General features: G+C 44.2%; 1 protein-coding gene across 3 annotated transcripts in view; it reads left to right on the top strand.

Moving 5' to 3' along the window:
• LOC126480837 (endoplasmic reticulum-Golgi intermediate compartment protein 3) overlaps nucleotides 1-9353 on the top strand; it is a 96559-nt gene extending 87206 nt beyond the window's left edge. For all 3 annotated transcript variants that reach the window (XM_050104182.1, XM_050104181.1, XM_050104183.1), the window contains exons 9-11: nucleotides 8379-8485; nucleotides 8571-8665; nucleotides 8740-9353. In XM_050104182.1, coding sequence (XP_049960139.1) covers nucleotides 8379-8485; nucleotides 8571-8665; nucleotides 8740-8875 — 338 coding nt within the window. In that variant the 3' untranslated portion in view covers nucleotides 8876-9353. The remainder of the gene's footprint in view (nucleotides 1-8378; nucleotides 8486-8570; nucleotides 8666-8739) is intronic.
• Nucleotides 9354-12806: the final 3453 nt, after the last annotated feature.

Genomic DNA, 12806 nt, shown 5'->3' with positions numbered 1-12806 from the left:
CCTCAGCTGAGAGAGCTGCACTCCGTAATCTCCAGAATGATTCCCAGTCTTTGGTCCTTCCTGCAGACAAGGGTAATGCCACAGTTTTGCTTCCGAGAGGCGTCTATATTGAGAAGATGCACAACTTACTGGATGAGTCTGCATACCATAAGATTGACAAGGACCCCACATCTCGGGTTGAGAGGAAAACTGCATCTCTTCTGAACTCCAGTTCTCTGCCTAAAGAAGTTGCCAACAAACTGAAGGGACACAGCTCTGTGCCCCCCAGATTATATGGCCTTCCCAAGGTACACAAAGTTCTACGAACGTCCAGTTCTGAAGAAACTGAAAATCTTAATCCATATTTGGAGCAGATTTTAAAAATGCTGACTTTTCGACCAATAGTTAGCAATATAGGTGCACCAACGTACTCATTGGCAAAATATTTAGCCTCTCTGTTGAGACTGTTTGTGGGGAAATATGAACATCATATCCGCAACTCGTCGGATTTTATCAGTAGGTTGAAAGGTCTGAAGCTCAATAGCACAGATTTATTAGTTACTTTTGATGTTGTCTCGTTGTTCACCAAAGTACCTCTGGCTGACTCCCTGTATCTCATTAGCAGCAAGTTTGAGGATGATATAACAGCTTTGTTTAAGCATGCATTAACCTCCACTTATTTTTTATTTGATGAACAATATTACAAACAAATTGACAGTGTCGCTATGGGGAGCCCTCTCTCTTCCCTGGTGGCTAATTTGTTTATGGAGGATTTTGAAGAGAAAGCCCTCAACTCAGCAGTATTAAAACCGACGGTCTTCTGGAGATACGTGGATGACACTTTCATAGTGTGGCCCCACGGAGAGTATAAACTGCAAGAGTTTTTGGAACATCTCAATTCCATTCATGGAAACATCAAGTTCACTATGGAGCGAGAGAAGAATGGCTGTTTACCATTTCTGGATGTGCTGGTTCGCCGGAAAGAAGATGGATCCCTAGGTCATTGCGTATATCGTAAGCCCACACACACAGACCTGTATTTGCAGGCATCTAGCTGCCACCATCCATCGCAAATTATGAGTGTTCTGAAAACTTTGATCCACAGGGCTCATGTAGTGTCTGATGTTGACAGCCTGCAGGATGAGCTTGTACACCTGGAGGCAGTTTTTAGGAGAAATGGCTATTCGCAACAGCAGATTAAGAAAGCCCTGCAAATAAAAACTGCGGAAAAATCACAGGAAAAGGATGAGGAAGTGGAAAAGGAAGTGAAATCTACAGCCTATCTCCCATACGTGGGTAATGTTTCTTCTAAAATCGCTAGAATCTTGAAGAAACATAAAGTGGATGTGATATTCCGCCCACCAGCTAACACTGCAGCCTTGTTGGGATCCTTTAAGGATGATCTCCTTTTGCGAAAGGCAGGAGTTTATGAAATCCCTTGTGAGTGTGGCAAACGTTACATAGGGCAAACCACGCACAGTGTACAGGAACGATGCGTCAAACACCAGCTATACACACGTCTTCTTCAGTCCAACAAATCAGCAGTTGCCGAACATTGCACTTCTACTGGCCATGCCATGCATTGTAAAGATGTTAAAATTTTAACTACTGCTTCATCTTTCTGGGACTCAGTTGTTAAGGAAGCTATAGAAATACAACTAGCCGACAACCTGCTAAAGCGACGAAGGATTTCATCTTGACAATGCTTGGAAACCGCTTATTTCACACCTTCATTCGGAAAGAATTTCTGAATCTTCACTTCCAACAGATGTAACCACTTTTAAAGATTAATTATTTATTTACAAGCACGGTAGATTCGCAGCAGCACTATTTTGTTTGCACTCTGCACTTATATGTTTATCTTTGTTATATACATCTTATCTATGACTAGTGCAGTAGTGGCGACTTTGATATCTTTGACGCATGCGCTTTCAATCCTCAGCAGCTTTGTATCACGTGACTCTCCGTATAAATAGGCATGCGCAAACGCTATGAACTCAGTCTCCGACTCGCCTTGAAGATGGCTGGAATGTTTCTAGCCGAAATATCGCAAGAAGAATTGTCGCTGTCCCAAGTGCACGTCCGAAAGATGATGGAACAAAAAGTTCCATGTTTACCTTATTGGGACTAATTTAATTATGGACCGTAAGCCACTGTTGACGCTCTTTGAGCCATGCATCTGACTACCAGATTGGACAGTACAGTGGCTTCTGATTTGGACACTTTTCCTCATCTCCTACAATTATTCCATTAACTACAAGCCCACAGTGCAACACGCCAATGTGGAAGCTCTGTGGGACCAGACATGGCCTTTGAGCAGCAGGAAATGTCGTGTGTCCAGATAAATACGGAATGGTGACAAACCTCGGATGGGTTCCCCATTATGCCTGCATGAATTGCTGTTGACATGGGCTTTGACCCAGTCCTACAATGAGTGATGCACTAAACACTTTGTGGGTGGCCCACTTAGTTTCATGAGAACACTATTCTGGAGCTCTGAAGCTTAGCTCATCTCTCCCATCATCTGTCAGTCATCTGTGATGTGCCCACATCTCGTGGTCGTGCGGTAGCGTTCTCGCTTCCCACGCCCGGGTTCCCGGGTTCAATTCCCGGCGGGGTCAGGGATTTTCTCTAGCTCGTGATGGCTGGGTGTTGTGTGCTGTCCTTAGGTTAGTTAGGTTTAAGTAGTTCTAAGTTCTAGGGGACTGATGACCATAGATGTTAAGTCCCATAGTGCTCAGAGCCATTTCATCTGTGATGTCCTCCTGAATGACTGTGAGGCAGATATTCACTGTGTTCTTGTCCTGACTGCCCTGCACCCTTAAATTTTACAACTACTCCATCACAGGCACCGGGGAATGTCATGGCTGAAAGGCCTAGTGCAGTGACATTCTTACTGGCCAAGTTAAACAAGGACACAAAGCCATGGTGCACAGCTGTTCCATTCATACCCCTCATCAGGCTACTACACCACAATACTTCGCCCCTAGGCCCACCTCCTGTCGCCCTTGGAACCACATGTATTTGCATTCTGTTGGCCAGTTTTCAGGTTCTCTATGGTTACTAGTTGTGGATGCTTGCTCCAGCTACATGTATGTGGTCAGTATGGTGTCCACTACAACAGATGCCTCAACTAACATGCTCTTCTGAATGCTCTTGTGGTGTTGTCTCCCAAGGATGTCTCGTGTGCGTTCGATCGGAGACAGATCTGGTGAGTGAGCAAGCTAAGGCAACCTGTCAACAATCTGTAGAGCATGTTGGGTTACAACAGCAGTATGTGGGCGAGCACTGTCCTGGAGGAAAACACACCCTGGAATGCTGTTCGTGAATAGCAGCACAACAGGTCGAACCACCAGACCGATGTACAAATTTGCAATCAGGGTGCGTGTGATAATCACGAGAGTGCGCCTACTGTTACACGAAATCGCATCCCACACAATAACTCCAGGGTAGATCCAGTATGCCTAGCACATTGACAAGTTGATTTCTGGTCCTCAACTGGCCATCTCCTATCAACAAACAGCCATCACCGGCAACGTTACAGAACCAGTTTTCATCAAACACAACAGACTTCCTCCCTGCCCTCCAGTGAGCTCTCGCTTGATACCACTGAAGTCGCAACTGCGGTGGTTTTGGGTCCGTAGAATGCGCGCTACAGGGCATGTGGGTCGAAGCTGTCCTTGAAGTAACCAATTTGTAACAGCTCTTTGTGTCACTGTGGTGCCAACTGCTGCTCAAACTGCTGCTGCGGGTGCAGTATGATGCACCACAGCCATACACCGACCACGATGGTCTTTGCTCTCGGGAGTGCACGTGGCCGTCCGAACCCCAGTATTCTTGCGACCGTACATTTCCTGAACCATCATGTCAGCCAATGGGCTCCAGTTCGAGGTGACAACTTTTGAACAACTCTGGACCTCAAATGGCATACAACGCCTTTTTGACCTGCCATCCCACACATCCCCCCAGTGGTGGGGCAGAGCATATGGTACAGACATTTAGGCAGCAGATGTTAAAAGCAGTGGAAACTACCACCACCACAGCAGTGCTCGCGATGTTCTCGAGGACGTACCGGAGCACACCCGTCCATGACCGTAGTGTGGTGAAGCTCTTCCTTGGAAGACGACCATGAACTGTCCTGCATTTCCTGGCCCTACAGCTCTGAGAATCCTGGACACAGCATGCAGAGCACTGGTCCCTGGGCATAGTGGTGCAAACATGCTCATATGGGATGAAAGACACATGGACACAGGCTACGATGTTTACCACTCATAGGTGACACCTTACAACAGTGGCCCCTTTGAGCAGTTTGGAGTCACCTACTGACTGCACAGCTGCTGGTAGACCACCCTGTCCTCGAAACATGTGTGCCACTTTCGCAACTACACAGATATAATTTGCACTCCAGAACACCAGCAGCAATTTCTGTGGATATGGACATGGAGGCGGAAGTCTCCACGCACTCTCCACAACCATGTCACTGCATCCCAGAAACATGCCAGAGACTCCTGGGTCCTCATACCTGTTAGCAGGCTTCCACATTGGTACATAAATCATAATACCAGTTCATATCCTGAAACACCAGCGTGGATACTTCTAGCCATACATGGCCATTTCAGGGTGGGGGGATCTGGTATCCAACCTGGTGACTTTGAAAGTCCGCTGGAAAGTGTGGATCTTGACTGCAGCTTCCAGACAGAGATGCAACATCTGCGAGTGTGCACATTACTGAGCCACAGTGCTGGTCTCACCCTGCTGCAGCACCATGCCTCTTACACTGACCAATTAGTGCTCAGAGCAGTTCTGTAAATTCTGCTGCACTGTGGCCCTGCTTTCAGTGGTGTATCACCTCACAGTTATGTTGCTAGCTTTGACACACTATTGTTCCTTGTTTCTTCCATTTTTTGGTTTCTGTCTTGCATTACTCTGTGGGCTTGTTTGTTTATACTGCTGTCTCCAATGTCTGTTTTCATTGTTGTTGTGTTCTGTGCTTATTCAGTGTTCTGCCTTTGAGAGCCCAGACTGGTCATCCAGCCTCATTTGGTTTCATGAATTGTTCCCAATCTTTTGTCAAATCCCAGTTACAGTACTTACCAACACAAGTAACAACACCTATCAGTACATGTTGTCCATGGGAAGAACTGATCAAACTGAATAGTATATTGGCAAGTGATATACAAGTCAAACTTTTGCCAGACAACAGCTATGTTAAAACATAAATTGTATTCGGGTGTGATTGTGTGTTTAATACAATGCTATAGGAAGGTTATCAGCTGAAGAGCAGTTGAGCGAAGTGGTTTGCCTAGTATCTGGTATGTTCCATGAATGATAGTATTTTATGATGGCTGAAATCATCCTTCATTATTGAAGACAAGGTCAACTAAGTTTATCTATGGAAATATTGAGAAAGAGGTCTCTGTTGGTGAAGATATTGAACACTGCTCAGCAAGACAATTGTCAGGTGCATCACAAGTGTGGTTGCTTGCTGGCTTCGGAACTCCAAGACAGTGGTTTGCCATGATCCAAGGTCTTGCTTTTCACACAGACCTCATACTAAAACCCGATTATGAAGTGAATTCAATAAATTAGAGTGCCAGAATATTTCTCTCTTGCTGGATTCATCAGAAACCATGAGGATACTGTGCTTTCATTCTCATTTTCAAAGAAAATAACTTTCCTGAGAAGGTCAGAGTTATATTTAGGAGCAATGTAAAGTTGGGCATCCATTTACTACAAGATACTTTAAATGTTTGAGACTTAGGCATTTGGCTTCCCATGGCACCCATCAACCCATCTATGAGGTCTGTGGGAGCACAATGCGTGAAGAAGTATATCGTAAATGTCATCCTGTCTGTTACTGGTAATGAAGGGCATGAGCTGGCATTATTCTCTATCTCCAGGCTTCCTTGAGTTCAAGAAGGAGAAGAAAAAGATAATTTAGGAATATTACACCCTTGACCATATATCATACTGAGATGCTAATTGTAAGAAGAAAACTCCACTCCTTTGCTCTGTGGCTGTATCCAAAACCCATAACATGGGTTGCAGCTTATATAAATCCCATTATTGGCATACCCCTTCATTGGCATAACCAGAGAAGTACACTCAAGCTAAAAGACACCCTAGAAGAAGGCTGATGATCAACTGGTCATTAGCCAGTAGCTGAAAATACCACCAGTGTGATGTCACAGACTAGGGGACACAGATTCTCCTCGAATGCCCCCCCCCCCCCCCCCCCATCTGTAACATGAGCCAGAGTCCCTCTGGTGAAATAAAAAAGAACTGAAGCCAAAGTGTTTGGTTTTGCAATTTCAACTGCCCCCAAGCCATGTCATCTAAGAGTGAGCTTGCTGATTTAGACTTACACTGCTCACAGAGGAGCAATCACAGTAAAGCTATTTTGGCAGCCCTTTCCCTTTTTATTCCTGCTTAGAAACCTAGAGAAGAGGCTCAAAAACAGCACCGTTACAGTAGAACTTCAATGTGTAGTATTGTAATCTCGTTGTGATCTTGTTTCATTTGATTCTGTTGTTCTTATCAAATGCAAGAAATATTTTTTCCAGAAGACTTCACTCTGTACATCAGAAACTATAATATTTACTGTAAGAATCTTATGAACATAGCGTGACTTCCCCTTCGTGGTTGTACACTGATCATCATGGTGCCGTTGGTGGACAATTTCTGTCATGGAAGAAGACGCTATTACAGTTTTCTTACTTTTGTTAATCATGGAAACTTTTGCGTTCTGTTCACAGGACACAAATGTAACATACTAAAACCTTGTTGACCCATTGGAGCAACAGCACGCCACACTTATCATGAGGAAAGGGAGAGGGGGAGGGGGGCGTTAATTTCTGCAATACACTATAAGTCAGTGTGGATCAGCCTAAAAAGATCAATCAATTCATTATTTTCTGTTTACTTGCAGTCCTTCAACATTTTAGGAAGGACAGTAGTCTCCTCCGGGACTGTTATTAAATGTATTTATTCACAACCATGCTTTCAGCCTGATATGCCTATCTCGAGTGAATGTTCATTTTGAAATGCATCAGTCCATGATTATTCCTTTTAAGAGAACACCGTCAGTATCTCAATGAAGTTTACATATTTCACATGCATAATAAGACAGAATTCATCATTTCACTTCAAGCAATAATTACTATCGAATTCATGCCACCTGTGCACTAATGTTAAGCCAACAACAAACAGTAATACAGTGAAACACTCCTCCCACTACAACTTTAACATATGAAACTATTCAGATGCTGATTCACTTCACAGGTAACACACAGTTGGTGTCACCATTATCTGGACTTGTTACAGCCCCCCCCTCCCCCCCCCCCCCCCACCCCAAAGCATGTGACACAAGATAATTTTTTGTGCCGTTTTTACCAGCTCTGAAACCATTGATGCATCTGAATTAATTATAAAGCATAAACTCATGTTTTGTGACACAAAAATCAGCTGACAGGGCTACAGTTATTTGTGAGCTATTGTTGCCATTGTAATATTTGATACTTTTGACCTGTGTACCAGCTTCTGACATATGGAATGGATGAGTAGGTAGAATAATATTTGCTGAAGTAAACTGATTCTTTTAGTGTTATAGGAGTGCATAGTTTCACAGCGATATGTACTAATAAAGGTTTCTCGGGCTTCCAGTGCGTCAAGTGGTTTAAAATCCAGGCCTCAGAATGCCAAGAGTATATAAAATACCATGTGGGTGTGGACGGTTCTATATCGGACAGACTGTGTGTATGATTGAACAGCGCTGTGTAGAACAGGAGAGATGTTTCCATGTACGGTACCCAGAGGAATGAACGGTAGCAGAGCATGCATTAGAAAACGGTCATCATATTGCATTTGACAAGATCTCTATTATCACACGGACAAACAGTTTTTGGGATAGCATAACAAAAGAAGCAATCAAAATAAAAATTTGTGTCAACACACTCAATAAATACGGCGACCTGCAGCTAAGCGCAGCATGGGACCTGGCCATCGGAAGGTTGAAGCAGGCGCAGATGCCGCACCAAGCAAACATTACCATATATGGTGCCAGAGTGGGTACCAGTGATGTCAGAGAAGGCAGCTCAGCTATATAAGGACGGCAGCAGCAGCCAGAAGACAGTCACCACTTTACAATGGGCAAGGAGTACTCGGCCAAAAGCTCGTGGATTTTATATCACATGACGCTGCTGGAAACCTGAGAAACCTTTATTTGATTCTTTTAGTGTTTGAGTCACTCACCAAGAAGTCTGTGACTTACCTTTGATGTTAACTAATTTAATTTTCTATAATATTTGTGCTTTTTGTATCAGTTGTATGTGTTATGTATTGAACAAAATTGGATTTTTTTTTTAACGTTGTACTTGACACACACACATTTCTCATTTCAGGTTCTACAATGTTTCAGTACTATGTCAAGATTGTTCCTACAACATATGTGAGCAAAGATAACACAATCTTACTTACAAACCAGTTTTCTGTAACCAGGCACCAGAAAGTAAGTGTATTAATCTTTCACCAACTTGTGTTACTGTAGGTTCAAATTTACTGACGCAAATACTCATAAAAATTTAAAATTATAGGTTATATCTACAATCAGTGGTGAATCAGGGATGCCTGGAATTTTTTTCAACTACGAGTTGGCTCCTATGATGGTGAAGTACACTGAAAGAGAAAGGTAAAGTTTTATATCATTTAGTAAAAAAACTAAAAGTATCAAGTCAGATAAAACTAAGAAATCTTGTTTTTCAGGTCATTTGGACATTTTGCAACTAATGTATGTGCCATCATAGGTGGTGTATTCACAGTGGCTGGTCTTATTGATTCTCTGTTGTATCACTCATATAAAGCTATTCAGAAGAAAATTGAGTTGGGGAAGGTGAATTAAAACCAGTTTTCCATCAAGAGTCGTACTGAATGAGCAAAAATGCTTCCACTTAGTGGCTGTTCCCTTGGTGTTATGAAAAGCCTACAAGTCAGTTACACCATTGGGGAATAGAGGTATTTGAATGAAGTTTAAATTGTCAATTAAATATCTACAGTTGAAATGTGTCTTGATTACCTTAGATTTTTTGCATTAATTGTCAGACACTTACTTTTATGAATGTAATTTCCAAAAGAATTCGTTTAATTAATTACATTGCATTTATGTACCAAAAATATACAAAGTTATGCAGATAACTTACATTCCTTGCAAAATGAAACATCTTTGCTTATGGTAGAGTGTAAGAACTGGTGTTTTAATCTGATTTTCAGTATTAAACGTAATCATAAATAGTCATTGTTGCCTACATATCAGTTTTGTAATTGTTTTCTTTATTGACTATTGTGTTTTTACACGTTAATTAAAAGACAAGAAAAAGTTACTGCAATGTCATTTGGCCTTTCCCGCTTACCAAACTGTTGCACAGCACAAAGGAAGATGAGGATGTGGTAAGAAACTCCATAGTGAAAATTTAAAATAGCTGTAAGTATTGGAGTCTTGACATATAAAAGAATGTGGCAGAAAGCAACAAAGAAATGTGCAATATTTGCTTAATTGCATCAAGAGCAAAATTCACTCAAGAAAACTATAAAATTACAAGGCAAAATTACTGGTCAGTACTCACCTTTAGGAGATGAAATACTTGTACTAGCAGTAGGCACATCTAAAGGTACGTGACACTATCCTAGTTGTTGGAACTATTAGTTCCATAGTCAGGGGAGAGAGATGAATAGATTGGCAAAAGTTAAAAAGGAAGGCCAGGCCACAAAGACCCAGGATGAGAGGGACTCATCTATTGTACGGAAAAAGGGAGACAAAGATCTTTATCTCCCATTGTCCTCACAACAGTTGGGTTCCTCTCATCCTGGAGCCTCAGTGACCAGCATGTGCTCACCCCTTTCAGACTTGGAATGATTTTCTACAAGAAGTCATGAAGTGGGGGATCTGTGATAGATGAACAAAATCAGAGACAGGTAGAAATAAAAGTGAGACTGCAAAATGCTAACCGAACCTATTATGCAATACAAAATCTCTTAGAGTCCAAACTGCTGACTAGGAAAATTAAAATAAAGTTATATACTTGTTGTGACAGTGCCACGAGATTTAAAAGTGCTGCTACGTCAGTATGCGAACACGGTGATAGAGGCGCTCCACAGCTTGGCCGAGCGCGGGAGCGCCACCTGGCTATGAACGGCGCCGGCCGCAGGTCATGGCACAGGAGTGGAGTGACAGATTCGGAGTTGGAAGCATGTAACTCGCTATTGCTCTACGTTGTATATCCACGCAATTTATTAGTATTAAAGGTTATAACACTTTTTGGCGACGAGGTCGGATATTTTTTTTCCTGCGTTGTGGAATTGTGTGTTCGTGTCGGGGCAGACATGGAACAGCTTCTGCAAGCGCTCATTGACCAACAAACACAGCTGATGGCTGCTATTCAGGCGCAACAAACACAGCTGACGGCTGCTATTCAGGCGTTGTCGATGTCGCTTACTCATCGTCTGTCTTCCTCTTCTCTGCCTCCGTTCCCTCCTTACGACGAGGCCGCTGAAGACTGGGAGGATTATGAGAAGCGTTTGCGGCAACACTTCTTGGCTTTCGGCGTTGTCAACGCTCCTATGTGTAAGTCGTTATTTCTATGTTGGATTTCCCCACGGATCTATCAGCTGCTATCTCAGTTAGCCCCTCTGCGGGAACCAGCCTCTCTGTCCTTCCAAGAAATGTGTGACTTATTGTCTAACTATTACCGAAAAAATACCCATGTCGTTGCCGCCCGTGTGTCGTTCTACCGGTGTCGTAAACAGCCCCATCAATCCTACCGGGCTTGGGCGGCGGAACTACACGGTCTGAGTAGGAAATGTCAGTTTGTCACGGACACTCATCATGAGTCTTATGCTGATTCAATGGTTAGGGACACTATTCTCTGGCTTGCTCCTGATAAAGAAGTTCGGCAATGTGCCTTACAACTGCCAAACCCGTCGTTGTCGGAAGTTCTAAGCATCGCTCAATCTTTTGAAGTGTCTCACGCTGCTGGTGCGCAAATAGACGCGTGGTGTGATGTAGGCGCTGTACAGACCACTTTCGACATGGACAATTTGCCTGTTTCACAGGGGAACGACGATGTGGCGGCGGTTCACTCGCGTCAACAACGTCGCGTTGGGCCGCCCCACTCGCAGTGAAAACAGCAACCACAGAAGCAGGTTCGTTCCGCACTTCCTTCTTGTCCACGTTGTTTCGTACAGCATGACAGGGCCGCGTGTCCAAAACGTTGGGCCACATGTAATTCATGTAGGAAAAAAGGCCACATTGCTTCTGTGTGTCAGTCCCCTAAAGTTCCTGTCGACGAGGATGAGGCATCTAACATGGATGTTAACTGTGTGCTTTCTCAAACAAATAAGTTGTTTGTTACTGTTCGTGTTCTGGATAAAGACATTCACATGCAAGTGGACACTGGCTCTGCAGTAACTCTCATTAATTCTCGCACGTATTTGGAGTTGGGCTCCCCTCCCTTGTCTCCAGTTACGCGAAATCTGAGAACTTATAATAAGCAGAAAATTCCTATCGTTGGCCAGTTTGATGCTTCCACTGCCTACAAGTCTGTTGTTTGGCCCCTCACGTTTTATGTGATGGATCATGCTGGCACTGAAAACCTGTTCGGTTATGATGCTTTCCAGTTGTTCGGGTTCTCCATTGATGATGATGTGCACCTCATATCTGAGGATATTCCGTATCAACAGCTGGATGGATTGTGTTCTGAATTCTCGTCCGTGTTCTCTGCTGGTGTGGGTCGTGCCAAGGATTTTGAAGCCCACATTACTCTTAAGCCTACGGCTCGCCCTAAGTTTTTCTGGGCACGCCCTATTCCGATGGCATTGCGTGCACCTGTCAAGGCTGAGATAGACAGGTTAACAGCTTCAGGGATTCTCCTTCCTGTTACCTCCAGCGAATGGGCATCGCCAATCGTGGTGGTTTCTAAACCAAACGGGAGTCTGCGATTGTGTGGTGATTTTAAAGCCACTGTCAATGCTCAGAGCCTCATTGACACTTATCCTCTTCCCCGTCCTGAGGAGTTATTTATCAAGCTCGCTGGGGGCCAGTTCTTTTCCAAACTTGACTTATTGGAGGCGTACCATCAGTTGCCGTTGGATGCTTCTTCCAAGGAATTTCTCGTCATCAACACTCCTTGTGGGTTGTATCGGTACCAGCGGTTACCATTTGGCGTCGCTAGTGCGCCGGCCATTTTTCAGCGGTTTTTGGAACAGCTCACAGCTTCCGTTCCCGGCTGCATCAACTACCTGGATGACATTGTTGTCATGGGGGCCTCCATTGAGGAGCACCTTTGCAATTTGCGTTTGCTGTTTCGGGTTCTGCATTCGGCTGGGTTGAATGCAATCTGGACAAGTCACAGTTCTTCCAACCCTCCATTGTGTATCTTGGTTTCCACTTGTCCCGTGAGGGTATACGTCCTCTGCGACAGCACGTTGCGGCCGTTACCGCTCTACCCCGGCCGTCTACTGTCAAAGAACTTCAGGCGTTTCTAGGCAAGATTGCTTATTATCACAAATTCATTCCCTCCGCGGCGGCGGTGGCTCATCCTCTGCATCAGCTGTTATGCAAAAACATTCCTTTCTGCTGGTCCGACGAGTGTGAGCCGGCTTTTGTCCGCCTGAAGGCTCATTTGCAGTCGGCGCCTTGTCTTGCCACATTCCGTCCGGGTCAGCACTTGGTTCTGGCGACTGACGCGTCACAGTATGGCCTAGGGGCTGTTCTCGCCCATCGGTATGAGGATGGGTCGGAACGACCCATCGCCTACGCTTCCAAGACCCTCAACGAT

This window comes from Schistocerca serialis, chromosome 5 (assembly GCF_023864345.2).
Source record: "Schistocerca serialis cubense isolate TAMUIC-IGC-003099 chromosome 5, iqSchSeri2.2, whole genome shotgun sequence".
In the NCBI taxonomy this organism is placed as follows: domain Eukaryota; kingdom Metazoa; phylum Arthropoda; class Insecta; order Orthoptera; family Acrididae; genus Schistocerca; species Schistocerca serialis.
Note: the sequence above shows the minus strand (reverse complement) of the source record. Positions and strands in the feature narration are given on the sequence as shown.